Here is a 15,337-nt window from a genome sequence, read left to right as displayed (position 1 = left end):
CGGCAGGCTCTCAGATTAGAGAAATCACACCCACAGGAGAAGCACAACTGGATTAGCATATCTCAAGGAGGAAGGCTAGGGTCCAGGTGGTTCAAGACCCCAGGAAGGTCAGGAGGAATCAAGGTGGGCAGCTCAGGGAGACAGTCCCCATGAGGGCACTCACGTGTTTCCAAGGGATGCCTTCCCGCTGGTACTCTTCTTGCTCCTGCTTCAGAACCAGCTGAATAAACAGCTGCTGCAGCTTCTCATTGCAGTAATTAATGCAGAACTGTTCGAAGCTACATGAGATGGAACATGTTAGGCTTAAGTACTGAAAAATACGCAATAGGGTTTTAAGTATCTTACCCAGTTTACCTGTTGTTGTCAAAGATTTCAAAGCCGTAGATATCCAGTACGCCAATAACAGTGTTTTTCCCATGGATCGTGGTGTCATAGTTCTTGACCTCGATGATGTCATTGATGCGAGTTACAATCCAACAAAAAAGGCGTTCGTATATTGCCTGTGAGAGAAAGGACACCATAAATTCGTGTCTGTTTGGGAATGAGTCCCTCTGTTGGACTCGGGATGTCTTCCATCCCTTCTTCTTACTCTTCAGCACACATAGTATCACCTAAGCGGAACAATGAGAAATGTGTATCCCCTATTACAGAAACAGCTACACAGTGTACGCTGAACTGAAGCAAGCAATCAGGATTTTTACAGAGGTTATTGGCTACTGTTTATATTTTAAGACTATTCTCAGCTGGGTGGTGGTGGCACATGCCTTTAATCCGAGCACTCGGGAGGCAGAGGCAGGCGGATCTCTGGGAGTTCGAGACCAGCCTGTCTACAAGAGCTAATCCCAGGACAAATTCCAAAGGTAGAGAAATCCTGTCTTGAAAAAGACTATTCTCCTGGCATGTGTGTCCATGCCTTTCTACGTTAGTGACACATCTTCTCTTCTCACCTCTGGAAACTGTTCTACCAACTCTGAGCTATGCACAATGGTCTTGGGTACTTAGGAATTTATCCGTTCGTTCACCAAATATTTGCTGAGTACTTAGTCAGACAGTTTGTTGGAAACATAGCACTAAGTCCACAGAAAGTCATAGTCTCTGAGGAGTGGAGGGTTAGGGTGAAGGAACACACGTACACTGTCTGAGGTGATTTTTAAAAGTTACTATGTGGGTGCACGTAGGTGCTCTTTGAGGTGCTGGTTTTCCTGATGCTGGAATTACAGGTAGTTTGTTAAGCTTCCCAGATGGGTGGTGGGAACTGAACTTGGGTCCTATGCATGAGTAGTATGTATGCTTAACTGCAGAACTATCCCTCCAGCCCCCTGATATGACTTTATTCTGTGCTCAGGCAATGGTGTGTGCAGCCCCTGTGGTTAGAAGCAGAAAGGAGAGAAGAACTCAGGAGGCTTAAGAAAAGACGAGCATGCTGGAATAAGTAAAAGTGGCTGAAGACAGCAGAAAATGAGGCAGGGAAGGCAAAGTGGTGCCAGACCTTGCTGAGGTAGCAACATCGACTCCCTCATGCCCATAGTTGGTCTATTTCTTTTTCCAGCAGTGATACTCACAGCCAGGAGCTTTACTGAGACACTGATGGCCAGAAAGTCTGTTTCTAAAAACCCTTAGCCCACTGTTTGGGAGGTCTGAACACATCCTCACAGGATTTTACTTAGGCTGCAACCCACAGATCAAGTTCAGCCTCACCTTGGCAAAGGCATCTCTGCCGTAGCTAGCTTCCTGTTCCGTGTGCTGTTTGTCGATGATGTCACGGCCTGTGGCCACCGTCCGGTAAAGAAGGGCTTTCTCCACCATGTCTGTCTTAGTAGAGAGCAATTCTGCCAGGACAGACACAATCTTGCCATTCTCAATGAGTGGTGTGTCACCATCTACTATAAATTTTACATTTCCCTATATCAAAAATAAAAACAAAAGACACCATTTCTAGTGAGCTTAGAGTGACCTTGCTTGTACCTACCTTCCTAAACATACATGTCATATGTGAAAACCTAGCACTCTCTTTTCCATATGCATGTCTATTCTTCCATCTTAACATACATTTTTGGTAGAGGGTCTGTATTTTTAAGTAGTCATATTTACAAATACTTTTTGCCATTCTGGTCTATGTGCTGGCCTCAGCTGGGCTGGCTGGACCTTGGAGGTCACTTGCAGCCATCTGATTCAGAGGCCATCACCCTTAGGCTTGGTGCTGAAGTCAAGGTCTGAGGATATCACAGCACAATGAAACAAGCATAGCCTCTACAGTGGTTTGGAAAACCTCTCAAAATATAAGATAATGAAGAAAATCAGAGTACGGTTTTCAGAACACAAGCAAAATTTTCACAACATAAATTACTTTTGACAAGGAACAAAATCTTCTGGAAGAGCACCCTGTATCCACAGGGATACAATGTACTTTGAGAGTCCTTACTCACCAAGTGAAGAATAGCAGCCAGAATTTTATACACTGTTTGAATCTCCTCAGGTTTGAATCCAATGACTTTCATGGCATCGGCTACGACTTTGAACTCTGCAGCATCATTGATGGAGGACTAGACATGAACATCAAAATCTTAAGTCACAGACATTACACACGAGCACTGATTATAAAACAGAAGTGTTCAGCCAAAGTCTTGATGCCTTTGTAGTAAGTCACTTTGAGGGAAGTAAGTATCAAAATTAATTTGTGGTAGACACATTGTTTAGATGTATCAGGCCCATTTGTGTTTGAGAGCTGTCACTTAAATAAGCACCATGCACTTTTCTGGAAGTGTCTGTCCTGAGTTGGCTCACAGAATACCACAGCTCTATGTCCCACGGGGGAAATGGCATGGGACTGAAGTCACATATGAAAATGTTGCATGTGGGAATTGTAAAGTGCACGGCTGGTCACTGCATCTGCAGCTCTCCCACAGCTCCTTCCTCTTGTGTAGGCTGGCAACAGTTCTCACACTGTATAATCAGGCTTCTTGTTTCCCGGGTTAGGAAAAGTAGTGCCCAGAGCAAAGCCACCAGCTGCAGCCACTTAGCAAACGGTTCAATATTCTAGGACTATTTAATACTATTTAATATATTATACTCTTTACCTTTTCTCATGTTACGAGAGTCTGGTAAGTTACAGCTTATAACCAGAGCAGAGGAGCTCCATGGTGAATCTGCAGCCCTGGGAGACATGGCCACCGGGCTGGATATACCAGTGTGCCAACGGATTCCACAGTAAAGAGTGGCAACTGTCTATATTACAAGTCTTCCTGGAAGCAGCTCTTGACTAACTCTTTTCTCAACAAGCTGCTCCTCTTACTAGGATGGTGCCCTCACCTGATGCTCGCTTCCTAAAGAAGGACATACAAAGCAAACTTTGAGGAGCACAAGTTCATGTCCTAGGCACAACCAGGCGAGCTCCTATCCCTGTCAGTGTTTTCTCACTATGAGATGAGCCTCACTTTCCTCATAAATTACACACACAGAGAGTAACACATTTATTTTTTTATGATTTTTTTTTATTTATTTTTATTGAGCTCTACATTTTTCTCTGCTCCCCTTCCTGCCTCTTCCCTCCCACTTCAACCCTCTCCCAAGGTCCCTATGCTCCCAATTTACTCAGAAGATCTTGTCTTTTTCTACTTCCCAAGTAACACATTTCTTATAGATTGTTTTCTGGTCTATACCATACCAAAAATACTAAAATATCAGATATTGCCATTATAAATTACATGTTGAGATTGTAGTTCTGTCCCATAAAAGGAAATTGCTGGCTGTTTCCCTGACAGCCATTCCTCTACTACTTCATTATTGCTAACGTAAGATTTGTTTAGCCCTCTTCAAGCTCATCCCTGATTGGCTTGCTCCCAGCCTCTGGAAGCTTCACGGTTCTAAACTGATCATGGCCATTATCCTGGATAGTTTATGGTCAATGTAACACAAACTAGAGTTACCTGAGAAAAGGGAACTGCAGTTGAGAAGCAATGACCTGCAGGTGAGCCTGTGGGGCATTTTCTTAACAAGTGATTGATTTGGAGGCAAAGACCATTGTGGTGGCGCCACCTCTCTCCAGGTGATCCTGAGGCATCTAAGAGAACCAGGCTAAGCAAGCCATGGAGAGCAAGTCTGTAGGCAGCACCCCTCCATGGCATGCGCACTGCCTTGAGTTTCTACTCTGACTTCCCAGGGTGATGGAATACAAGCTGGAAGATGAAATAAACCCTTTACCTCCTCAAGTTGCTTTTGGTCATGGTGTTTATCTCAGCAGCAGAAACCCTGAGACACACATTTTCTTCCCCCTACCAAGTGAGTAGTCAGCCACAGGCATGTGATGCTACTGTGATCAAGGAGGCATGAGGAAAAGCATATGAGGGTCTGTGTAAGGGGAGGGGCTCTAGGGAGACGTATGTATGTAAGGTGGCAAAGACAGCATTTCTTTTGCAGTGAATACTGGGACTGCTGATGACATTTTGCAACCACAACAAAAACGGACCAGGAGGCCAAGCCAGTTTGCCGAGGGAGGCAGAGCTGTAAGTCTGAAAACCACAAACCCCACCCGGGTCTCTAGCAATGTTGCTGAGGCCCTGGCTATGAGCATTCCAGCACTTGCTGTCATACAGAGCTAGCGGAGTCCTTACCATTTTAGGAAACTCTTGTCTGGATTTTCTCTTACCTGTGACCAACAGTATCTTAATTGTACATGATTAATTAAAATACATGTAACACTTTATGAACATTAAAATCAATTCATATTTGTATGAGGGAAGTGATTATACTGTAATATAATAAACATAGGTCTAAGCAGGGTTTGTTGTTAATGATTTTGTTTATACACACACACACACACACACACACACACACACACACACACACAGTCATTACTAACTATCATCTCTACATGGTAGAATTTAAGCATATATCCTAGGGTTTTTGGTGCTTTTTTTTTGTTTTGTTTTGTTTAAGTGTATGGGTATTTTGCCTTCTTGTATGTCTGTGTACCGTGTGTGTGCCTGGTGTCCATGGAGGCCAGAAGAGAACATAGGATCTCCTGGAGCTGGAGTTACAGATGCTTTTAAACTACCATGTGGGTGCTGGGAATCAAATGAGGGTTCTCTGTAAGACTCTGACAGTGCTCCTAACTACTGAGTCACCTCTTCAGCCACTGAGCCAGCCTCTTTCTTAGGTTCTGACTAAGAGCACATATTCTTTGTTTTTGTCAGAAAAGAAGAAGGAAAAAGTCCAAATGGAAAACCAATAAAAACAGTACCAAAGATGAATTTTATTTAGACAGAAGTTAAAATATTAACTTAGTACTTAGTATTAAGATACATGACTTAGACCGAAGTAATTTTGGTAATAAGACAACGGTCTGATTGCAAAAGAATAGCTCAGCTCCATCTGTAAGTGTTGATTTCACAATCCTCTCTATATAGTACTTCTGGCAATGCTGAGAAGGTTGGACCATTGCCTTTTACTGTTTTATTTTCAATTCATTTTCAGTCAAACATTTCCACCAACCTAAATGCCAAATAATAGAAAATTAACTACAGAACCTAAGTATCATTTATTTCTAGGCACAGCAATAAAAATATTGCTAAGCCAGTAATAAGGGTATAACTAGCTTAAGTGGAACAATAATTTAAATAAAAATACCTCCCACATCCTTTTCTGACTGAGATCTTTTTATGCTTCATCCAGCTTTCTCTTGTTTGAGCTGGGTCTGGCTGTGTGGCCCAGGTGGATTCGGCATCTTCTTGTCTCAGCCCTTTGGGTACTGAGGTTACATGCATGAGCCACTGTACCCTGCTAACAGTGCACTTTTTACTACAGAATGGTTAAAAATACAGAAATGTGGGGTCCAAACACGTATACTTTTACCCCTCCGGAAGCAACAATTAAAACTGCGACCCAAGCCTTGCACAGCTTCTGCATTTCTACGCCTCGCTTCCAGGGACTAGGACCCCACATTTACTTCTTAATGCACTCTCATCAGCCAGCACATTGGTAGCCTGACTGTCAGACTAGGAAAACACTAAACAGGAGCCAGAAGGGGTCTGCAGATGTGTATGCAAGAGCTTGCACACAAGGCAAGGGAAAACATGGGTCTTTTTGAAAGATGAATACAAAGGAAACCCGAGGGCCACAAAACTAGGATAATTGCAATCAATATTTTAAAAAAGTGGGAATCTGGGTGATGGTGGCATAATGCCTTTAATCCCAACATTAGGGAGGCAGAGACAGGTAGATCTCTGAGGTTGAGGCCAGCCTGGTCTACAGAGTGAATTTCAGGACAGCCAGAGCTACACAGAGAAACCCTGGCTTGAAAAACATAAATAAATAAATAAATAAATAAATAAATAAATAAATAGTGGGGAGAAAAAAATCAAAATGCTTTGTAATTTTGTTTTGTCATAGCAACATGCCTTTGGCCAAATCACACCAACTCTTGTGAGGAAGGCTTCCTTGTCCTCAGTGTTCTCATGGTTTCAGATAAATGAAGTCAGATTAAATATAAAGAGAAAACCCTGAAAGAGGGAGAGGAACTTTTCTGCTAGAAGAGGACAATACAGCCATGCAAGGCTATTTAGCCAGATGTTCAGTTTCAGTGCTGTTTTAAATTTAAGTTTAAATAAATCTTAAATTTAAATAAATTTCGGACCAAGAATTTTAAAAGCAAAACAGGACATTCATCTGCCTGAGGGCAACAGAGGTACTGGATGAACAGCTTGTGTTACTTCTGCCGCCTCTCCACTCTCAAAGAAGAAACTTACCTTCAGCTGTGCCCCCACGCGGATGTAGTTGTAGGATGAAAGGGATTTCTGCAGGTGTAGAGAGTGCAGCATCTGCTCAGAACCTCCCTGGAGCAACTGGAAAATATTCAATTTAAATTAAATTGCTGTGATGGCTAATAGGAGTTGTCAACTTGACTGCATCTGGAATCAACTAAAAGATAAGCTGCTGGGTACCGGTGTGAGAGATCTTGATCGGGCTATTTGAATGGAAAAGACCACCCCAAATGTGGGCAGGACCTTTCAGTGGCAGTCTAGATAAAAGGAGGTCCAAGGGTAAAGCTTTGCTTTCCATATTTGTATCTTGCCCTTCAACTCAGCCACTTTGTTGCTGCTGCAGCCACAACCACTGCTACATTCCTTTGCTGACACCAGAACTCTGTTTCTTCAAGCTTCCAAGGAAGACCAGCCGTTCCAGGAATTTTCAAGCCTTCAGCACCAGACCAGGACTGCTGAGGCACCCAGCCTCAGGGGCTGAGCAGCTACTGGGTTCTCAGCCTCTCCAGGCTCCTGCATGGATTGCTGGACTATCCAGATAGTATCGTGTGAGCCAATCTAAAAAATACTGTTTTAGCAAATATTCATTCTTTTGGTTCTGTCCCTCTAGGGTTCCTCCTGACTAATTCAACCGTCAAAGCAAATACTGATCTCCTAAATGTCAAACATTCTAACCTAGTGGTGATCTAGTTCCTACTCATTTTCTGGGCTTTACACATTTAGGTCCTTCTGTTACATGCTTTGAGGAAATGTTTGGATTTTGTTTTGTTTTGTTGCTGTTGTTATTACTTATAGGTCAGTGGCTTCTATTTATTAAGATAGGCAGAATGTTACACAGTCACGAGGAATATGAAAATGTCTCAGCTCATTCACAATGAATTGGTCTAAAAGGTCCTTGCTTAGAATGTCATCAGCTGTAAGTCGGGTCCCTGTCTGAGGTGCTGGCTGCTTAGCAGTGTCACTCTGCCGAATTGAGAAGTCAGCGATGCAGGGGAAGCGCCATCAGCCGACACATGGAGTCCCACGTGCTGAACAGCTTTTCCTCAACTGTCAGTCAGAGAGGAGTGTGACTCATGGCTGTGACTCTCACACTGAGTGATGGTACTTCTCAATAACTTCACCCAAGAAACAGTTTATCTGAAATCTAGCAACCTGTTAAGAGAAACGCAAAACAAAGCCATGACCCTTTCATGCTATAGAGCAGGCCTCCAGGAGGGCGCTGCACCGAACAGTAAGTTTTGGTTTACTTCAAATGTGCAGTTATCAGACTTTAAAGGATGATTCTCTTTTTTTTTTTAAACCAAACATACCAGAACTTGAATGGCATTGACAAAAGCAGTTACTTAATCAAACAATGTTGTATTCGAGTGGACTGTCACCATCAACCTCCTTCAAAGACACACAGAAACCAATCTTTTTAACTTATAGTTTTAAATGTGTGATTGCATGTGTGCTCCTGTTGGTTTGTGCACAGAGGTCAGCTTTGGGCATGTGTCATTCCTCGGGTTCCATTCACTCTGTTTTTTTTTTTTTTTTTTAAATTGGCCTAGAGCCAGCAATCCCCAGGCTTGTCTCTGCCTACTCAGCACTAGGGCTGTATACCGACACCACCAATCCTGCTTTTCGTTTTTGTTTTGTTTTTGTTTTTTTTTTTTTAAACCAACCACAGGTTCAGCAAGTATTTTACCATCTGGTCTTTAAAACCCCAAATATTACTTAATTAGGTCAACAGCTTTTAAGAGCAGTCTTGGTTTATATCACTTTGAGTTTCAAAGGTCATATTAACATCACCTTGCTCTCTCTGAGAGCAGATGTGCCAAAGGAGGATTATTTAAGAGTTTGTTTCAAGCTCTAATAACATTCCCAAAAGACATTTATTTTTTTTTCTGAGTGTTGACAGCATAGAAGATATTTCTCCGTTGAATTTATAAATCCTGCTTTTGTTTTTAAAGTAGTCATATTGCCCTACACCTATCAAGAGCAACACAAGCCAAATTTACATTGCCATTTCAGGAACTCTCAAGTACAGGAGTAGCAACTCAATTCAAAAGAAAATGAAATCAACACATCTAGAAGGTGCCAAAGCAAAAGCTTTCATGGCCATTACACTGCTCCCTCTTCTTGGAGGAAATGCAGGTGATGCTCACAGTGCTCATGGTCTCTTGGGTGGGGTAGGATGTGTCCATGCCTGTACGTAATGTGACCTGCTGTGGAGTGGAGACAAGGCAAGTCAGAGAGGTGTAGTACAGACGAGAGTGCAGCAGAAAGATTCTCAGCACGACTAGGCGAATGACATTCTCTGCATAAGACTGATTACTAACCTGATAGAAAGAATGGAAGCTGCGTTCTCCTGGCTGTTGCACAATCACACGAGACTAAGAAAAAAAAATTTTAAAAATGGTTAATCTGAAAATATAGGTATAAATGAAACAGAATCAACTTTCTAAGAGAATCTTATACTCATAGTGCATTTAAAAAAATCTGTGGCCAAAGCTCATCAGAGATGGGTGCTCGCTATGGTTTTCCTGGCAGTATTTTGGTAATTCTCTATATTGCTTAAAATGGGGGTGTCTTAACATTCATGAGGAATGAAGCCATGTTTTTGCAACCTGGAGTCTAAAGATAGTATGTGCAAGTGGTAGGAATCTGAGGGGGGAGAATGGGAAGGAATGCTAGGGAGGAACATTCTCAACATTCCCTTGTCCAGAGTCTGCTGGCATTTCAAAGAGCAATGCCTCATATCCTATAATAAAATCAGTCAACATGAGCAGGCCCTAGGGACTCTGCTTAGACTCTCCAAAATGACTGCTCAGCATGTGTGTTCATTCAAAGGATTCTTTTTGATTTAATTCGTACACACAGTGGAATCACAAAACACTGTGGAGGAAAGATAGGTAATACTTGATATTTCCTGTTTCTTTTCAACTGATAGAGCACTTATTTCCTTAACAGTCAGCCTCGCTATCACAGCTAATAGAAATTACAGTGCCGTAAGATGCTGTGGGGTCACTGGGATAGGGAGCCCTTGAGTGAGAAGCATCAGAGCACAGTTCAAGGTGGAGGTGGTTGTGCAGCATGGCTTCACTGGCTCGGGAGAAAGAACGCCTGCATCCAGCTGGAGCCAGTTATAGATATTATACAGCAGTGAGCAAACAAACTAAAGGAAGGAAAATTTCAACTTAGTTAAACGCAAACTGGATGGAGGATGGTAACATAAAAAGTCTAGGTCTGGAAGCTGGGCATGATGGCACACAGTCCTGTAAGCTCAACTCTTAGAAAGCTGAGGTGTAAGTATGGTGGGTCAGTCTTAGCTACATGGGGGAAAGAAGGGTGAGGGGAGAGAGATTTGATTGGTTTGTGTTAAATCTTACTCAGAAGTTGTCACACATTCGTCCTGTCCCATACAGACCTAACTCTGCATCAACAAAGTCTAACATTTTCTAAGGTGATATAATAAGTCAGTGGTGCTCAACCTGTGGGTTGTAACCCGTTTAGGGGTTGAATGACCTTATCACAGGGGTTGCATACCAGATATTATTTACATTATGATTCATAACAGTAGCAAATTACAGTTATCAAGTAGTAATAAAATAATTTCATGGTTGGAGTGGTCACCACAACATGAGGAACTGTACTAAAGTGTTGTAGCATTAGGAAGGTTGAAAATAATAGGCCTAAGTGCTCATAAGAGAACAAAGAGAACAATTTTAACCATGGAAGGCAAACTTGAAGAGGGACAACAGGATTAAATACTACTTTAAAACAATAAATGAAAATTTACATATATCATTTTAAACATTCAGTTATCACAAGCATCACCCTAGAAGTCTAGCACACTTACCTTTTCCAGCAAGTAGTTATTGATATGTCCCCCAATGGGGTCTCCCTTGAAGTCAAAGTTGATATCCATGTATTTCCCAAACCTGCTTGAATTGTCATTACGGTTGGTTTTGGCATTTCCGAAAGCTTCCAAAACACAGTTTGACTTCAGCAACATATTCTTCACTCTAACAAAAATATATCAAAGTTATTATAAAAAATTTCAGACACTTAAATTGGATAATCCTTAACTTCATTCTAGCATGTTTCTTTGTTTCCTGGTTGCTGACAAGACTCTTCTTACACAGTCACACCTGTAGGAATAACCTGGCCTCTGACACGACCTCATTAGTGGACCACTGCCCCTCCCACGAATCCTGCAACGGACCCTTCAAACTGCTGTCCATAAATGACTGTATGCTTTACAAAGGCATGTGTGTAGGAACCGCTTGCTTACAAAGGAAACCATAAGATGATGGCCTGATATGCTCCAGAGAGACAGTAAATTTACATAAGCCTTATCTGCCATATAGAAATGAAAGTAATTTAGTTCTCTTAATTTAGCTAGCTATTCTCCTGGGATCCAAAAGAAATTACAAAAATTTGATCAAATGTTTACTTCAAATTAGACTGCAAAGTGAAAAAACCAGAAGTCACACATTTTTAAAAGGCTTCTTTTGACCGGGTAATCCAGTTCTGGTGAAAATGCAAAGTCCACACAGTATCATCGAATCTAAATCTTCTCCCTTGACATCATGCAGCCCCCTGGATTCCAGCCTGGCGAGCTATCTGTGGTGCACAGATGAGCCGTTGACTGTTCAGTCAAGTACTACTCAGTTTCAAAGCCGGCAACCTGGAAAGGACCCTTTTCCCTCTTAGAAAAGGCTGAAGCACATAAGAAAGCTGCACATACTGCTTCCTTAAAAAACAAACAATAACCACCCAATCACTCCTTACATATTTACTAAGCAAACCCTGTATGCCAGGCACTGTTCTAAACACGGGTGCCCCACACCGTACAGAACAGCTATGCTACTCATCTGACGGTGAGCCCAGCACAGGGCAGTATGAGGCCCTTTTACATGCGAACCTCACTTTGGCTCCCAGCATCAGTGGGTTATGGTTGTGATAGCAATGGAAAGTTGTGGGTCTACTTTCCAGGGCCACATTTCACTCAGAGTACAGTTTTTAAAAACACAAAGCAAGGAACCTGCAGAAGTTTGAACAATAAAGCCAAGCTGTGCAAGCTCTGCTGCTGAGGTTGAACACTGGCTGGAACTGGAACCAGGACACTTTCAACTATTTCCAAGTAGTTTTAATTTTTTTTTAACTTGGTAAAGCTGGAAATTGACATAGTAATAGAAGTAAAGGCAGAAAGACAATATGCAATGTGAAAATGGAAGCAGTTTACACATCATGAAAATGTTTGATGACTGCCAGTTTAGGCCCAGCCCAGTCTGCACACTAAACGAGCCCAGCCCAGCCAGCCTGTGCTCCTGAGCTCTTACCTTTCTATCTCTGCCCTCTGGCTGGGGTTGGTGATAGCAGCGATATACTGCATGATGTACTTACTGGCTTCTGTCTTACCAGCTCCGCTTTCCCCTGGAGGAAAGAATTATGAAGGGCTTAACACCATAAGGTAAGCTCATTGTCAACAGAAAAACGTAAACCTTTGATGGTTATTCATTTAAAATTCCATCCTCCCTCCTCACCCTTCCCGCTTTCTTATTATTTTGTCCTCAGCTCTTCTAATAGGTATGAACATGTCTTAAAAAATGACAGAAGAAAAATTATAAATTAATATTTAATTAGGGAAAATATATCAAGGAGTAAATTATGGTAAACTAGCTCCTTAGACTAAGCAATTACTCCTAAGTATAGCTGAAAATAACTAAGGTGCTGATCCAAACAGTAGCTACAGCTACATCCATATAACCTTATTTTCTACAGAAAACTTATTTTGGATTTAATGGGAATAAAGCAATTGGTTATGAAAAGTACAGTCAGGTGCTCACAGGTCCAGAGACTCTAAAGGCCGAGAAAGGTAGCTTGAATACAGGGATTTCTAAAACCAGTTAAATCCAGTCTCTTAGTATAAAAAAGGAAAGAGAAACTAACATCTTAAATCAAAAAAAAATTACAATAATTTTAGTGAAAAAAGAAGCCACCACATCTGAGACACAGGTATCATGGAAAAGTGTGACAATGGGCATAAGTGGTTGTAGCGAAGGGACAGATTTAGAAGTTCCATCTACTCATTCAAACACCAAAACTTCGCTCACTTAACTTTATTCCAAGGGAATATTTTCAAATGTAGTATAACCAAATGTATCAATCTTCCAAGGCTTTAAAACCATCTTTTTATAGACTATACTCTGTGTGATGGCTAAAATTGGACTAATAGATTGATAAAGAACTGGATAAAAATAGTCAATTACATAATGGGATTGCTAAAGAGAATGTGCTAGTTCTATAGAAACCCTAATGAAAATACGTCCACTATACACTGCTGAGTGGGAAAAAATAACTTTGCAATAGCAGTAAACACTTACAATTCTGTATTTTACTCATTTATACAAATGTGTGACTCTATATACCTACACATAGAGAGAAAATATGCAAAAGGACAAAACTAACCATCTGCTACTTCTAGAATGTTGGGGGACAAGATGTTCAAGCACGAGTGAATGTTTCCCCGTGTCAGACGGGTCCCAGAGGCACCTCCCCTGACAAAAAATACAGCTCTTGCCATTGCTCATGGTTGCTCACTAAGACTTGTTAGTAAAACTCGACTGCTGAAGATACTATATACTTCGGTCACTGGAGATGCAGAAATCAAGCTGGTGTTGATCTGGACGCTTTCTCTCTGCTTGCTTGCTTGCTTGCTTGCTTTCAGAGTACCCCAGGAGGTGCTATGCAGGCTGCTGATACTTGGTGTTCATCAACACTCTTACTCTGTGAGCTACAATAATGGCATGATGTTATGGGGGTAAAGAGCTACTATCTGGACTTAAGGCCCACACCAAGAGAGGAAACTCATGCCTGGTACTGTAAACTTAACCAAGAACCTGTATCTGGGGAGGTCACAGCCTTAGGGGAATCTGCTAGTATGACTTTTATAAAGGGGCAAAGTCTCAAACTGCCTCCTAAAGACTTATCTTTATACCCTAGATTATGGCAGCTCTCAGTTCTCAACAGAGAAAATCCTTTCTGCAGTGACGGTGGTTAAAACAGAGACTCACAACTGGCCAAGTGCAGAGGATAAGGGTCTGTGCAGGGCTTAACCATAAACAGTGTATCTACGTCACAAAGCTCAAGGGACACGGCAGACGAATGGCTGGAAGAGTTTAAGAGCCAGAAGCTGGGGATGATTGCTGTGAAACTGTGTCTTTAAAACACGCCAGGGCCCCATACTCATAACTCACAGTACATAGCTGTGGCTGCCTGCACCAGACCCTGCATGAGATTCATGCCTGTCAGCCTAGTACGGATGGGAAAGGAGCTCCCAAGACCCACTCCTAGTTGATAGCTGCTTGGGGGAAAGAGCATCAGTTTTTTTCAGGAGTCTGATCCTGTAGGCTGACTGGAATCCTCCAGGGGATGGCCCTACACACATGTGTATAATGGTGTCTAATCAACTAGATGTGGGTGGGTTATAAACAAAAAGAAGACATGAAGTTTGGAAGAGAAAATGGTGGTGGTGAGAACTGGAAGGGAGGGACTTGGGGTGACAAATAATAAAACACACTGATGAATGATAAAAATACATTGTATGAGAAAAGAGTAAAGCACTTTTTTTCATTTATAAATTTGTGTAACAGATTAACTTTTTAAATTTTTAAAATGTTTCGGTTAGCCGGGTGGTGGTGGCGCATGCCTTTAATCCCAGCACTCGGGAGGCAGAGGCAGGCGGATCTCTGTGAGTTAGAGGCCAGCCTGGTCTACAAGAGCTAGTTCCAGGACAGGAACCAAAAAGCTACAGAGAAACTCTGTCTCGAAAAATCCAAAAAAAAAAAAAAGTTTTTGTTATTAAAAAAAAAACCAGTTTAGTCCTGGGCTATAATTCTCTAATTCCAACACTAAGTTATTTAATCTTCTGACCCTTAACATTCTTATCTGTAAAGTAGAAAAATAACTATGCTACATGCCACTTAAAGTTATTTTGATAACCAAAATAAAATAATGATCGAAAAAATATTTTGAAAAGCAAAAAGCCACTTAAGTAAAGGGGCAGTATTATTAGCACCAACAGAAATTCCCACAGTTGAGAGGCCATTCTGGGCCAGGGAAAAGGTATTTTCCTTGTCCTCATTTTCCCAGGGGAGATGCTGCAAAGTACTCGGCACTGTGTGCATGGCTAGGCTCCCATTCTGAGCATGTGGGCTGCAGCGCCTCCTCCTCTTTTCCAGAAGGCTCGGGTCCACGCTCAGGAAGCCGATTCCCACCTCTGTCCGCGCCACAGTGCCAACTTCCAAACTCCAGGCTTGCCCTCCACATTTGGCATGGAAGTGCATCGTTTTGTTTGCTTCATTCTGTTAACATCTGAACTACTTGTGTTATATTTTATTTGGTATTTTTTTGTGTGCTTCAGGTAAGAGGAATCATATTCCATGCTGGCTCAGTCTACAAATGACCAAAAGGCATGCAAGTATAATCTCTTTTTATGAGATGAGGTCTTGTTATGTTGTTCAGGGTGGTCTTAAACTCCCAAGAGTTCAAGCAATCCTCTTGTCTCAGCCTCTAAAACCAAGACTAGAGGA

At 41.9% G+C, this 15,337-nt stretch overlaps 1 protein-coding gene across 1 annotated transcript in view; it reads right to left on the bottom strand.

The window, feature by feature from the left end:
- The window catches only part of Myo1d (myosin ID), a 290,093-nt gene that overhangs the window by 188,866 nt on the left and 85,890 nt on the right, over nt 1-15,337 (bottom strand). The window contains exons 3-10 of the mRNA XM_041665567.1: nt 12,086-12,179; nt 10,600-10,765; nt 9,080-9,133; nt 6,744-6,839; nt 2,427-2,543; nt 1,699-1,902; nt 355-500; nt 164-278 (exon numbers count right to left, since the gene is read on the bottom strand). Of these exons, the coding sequence (XP_041521501.1) occupies nt 164-278; nt 355-500; nt 1,699-1,902; nt 2,427-2,543; nt 6,744-6,839; nt 9,080-9,133; nt 10,600-10,765; nt 12,086-12,179 (992 nt within the window). The remainder of the gene's footprint in view (nt 1-163; nt 279-354; nt 501-1,698; nt 1,903-2,426; nt 2,544-6,743; nt 6,840-9,079; nt 9,134-10,599; nt 10,766-12,085; nt 12,180-15,337) is intronic.

Source organism: Microtus oregoni, unplaced genomic scaffold (assembly GCF_018167655.1).
Source record: "Microtus oregoni isolate MIOR12 unplaced genomic scaffold, Mior012 000015F_ref0000493, whole genome shotgun sequence".
In the NCBI taxonomy this organism is placed as follows: Eukaryota; Metazoa; Chordata; class Mammalia; order Rodentia; family Cricetidae; genus Microtus; species Microtus oregoni.
The sequence above is the reverse complement of the archived record's forward strand: the minus strand, read 5'-3'. Positions and strand labels throughout refer to the sequence as shown.